Source organism: Elephantulus edwardii, unplaced genomic scaffold (genome assembly GCF_000299155.1).
Source record: "Elephantulus edwardii isolate Elephantulus edwardi_28Jun2011 unplaced genomic scaffold, EleEdw1.0 scaffold00189, whole genome shotgun sequence".
Lineage (NCBI taxonomy): Eukaryota > Metazoa > Chordata > Mammalia > Macroscelidea > Macroscelididae > Elephantulus > Elephantulus edwardii.
Window position 1 is genome coordinate 1,218,678 of NW_006399939.1, and position 987 is coordinate 1,219,664.

At 72.6% G+C, this 987-nt stretch overlaps 1 protein-coding gene across 2 annotated transcripts in view; it reads left to right on the plus strand.

Annotated features, from left to right (window-relative positions):
* The first annotated feature begins 720 nt into the window (after positions 1-720).
* PACSIN3 (protein kinase C and casein kinase substrate in neurons 3) overlaps positions 721-987 on the plus strand; it is a 12,494-nt gene continuing 12,227 nt past the window's right edge. The window contains exon 1 of one of the 2 annotated variants that reach the window (XM_006896705.1): positions 721-965. In XM_006896705.1, coding sequence (XP_006896767.1) covers positions 755-965 — 211 coding nt within the window. In that variant the 5' untranslated portion in view covers positions 721-754. The remainder of the gene's footprint in view (positions 966-987) is intronic. The other variant, XM_006896706.1, reaches the window with a different exon arrangement.

Consider the following 987-nt stretch of genomic DNA (forward strand, 5'->3'; position numbering starts at 1 on the left):
GGCAGCCGGGGCCCAGGAGCGGCAGGACACGGGCCCGAGCGTGGCCAGACCCCCACCCGTCCAAGGCGCCCGGAGAGGACGCGGTGAGTGGGCCCGGGCGGGGGACACGCGGGCAGTGGCGGCGGCAACAGCCGCCCGAGCTGCCCTCTCGTCCGGCCCCTGAAGTTGCTAGTGGGACCGACTCCCAGCGGGGAGTCCGGGGCCACGGGCTCCAGGCGGGATCCGCTGGGCTGCCAACTAGCGAAAGGCTTCTCGTCCTGGGCGCTGCGAGTCCCGCACCTTTCCAGCCCGGCCGGAAAGGGGGCGTCGGGGCTGGAGGGGCCAGTTGAGGGAGCTGGGGGGGGTGTCTCCCGGGGTCCCAGAGGGGCCTCGCTCCCCGCCGCGCCCCCAGTCCCCGCCGGGAGCCCCAGAGAGCTGGCCGCGCTCCGTGCCACCATTAGGAATTCTCGGCGGGCCGCGGCCCAGGCAGGGGGCGACCCCTCCCCCCGCGGTGAGCGGCCGGCCCCACCCCCACGGAGACCAAGTTCAACAAGTTTGGCCAAGAAGCCCTGCGCCTCCATGGCGAGGCCTGGCCGGGCCGCCGCGCGTGGGCTCCGTCGGCGGCGAGTTGCGCGGCGCCGCGCGGGCGGGGAGGGGCAGAGGCCGGGGACCTGGCGGCCGGTGGCCCCGAGATTTGGAGCAGAGGCTCGGGGTTCGGAGTGCGTCATCGGCGAGCAGCCCTAAATCTGCCACTATTCCGTGCTGCGGGGACACCATGGCTCCAGAGGATGACGCCGGAGGGGAGGCCCTTGGAGGCAGCTTCTGGGAGGCTGGCAACTACCGGCGGACAGTGCAGCGGATAGAGGATGGGCATCGGCTATGTGGAGACCTAGTCAGCTGCTTCCAGGAGCGCGCTCGCATTGAGAAGGCCTATGCCCAGCAGCTGGCCGACTGGGCCCGCAAGTGGAGGGGCGCCGTGGAGAAGGGCCCCCAGTATGGAACTCTGGA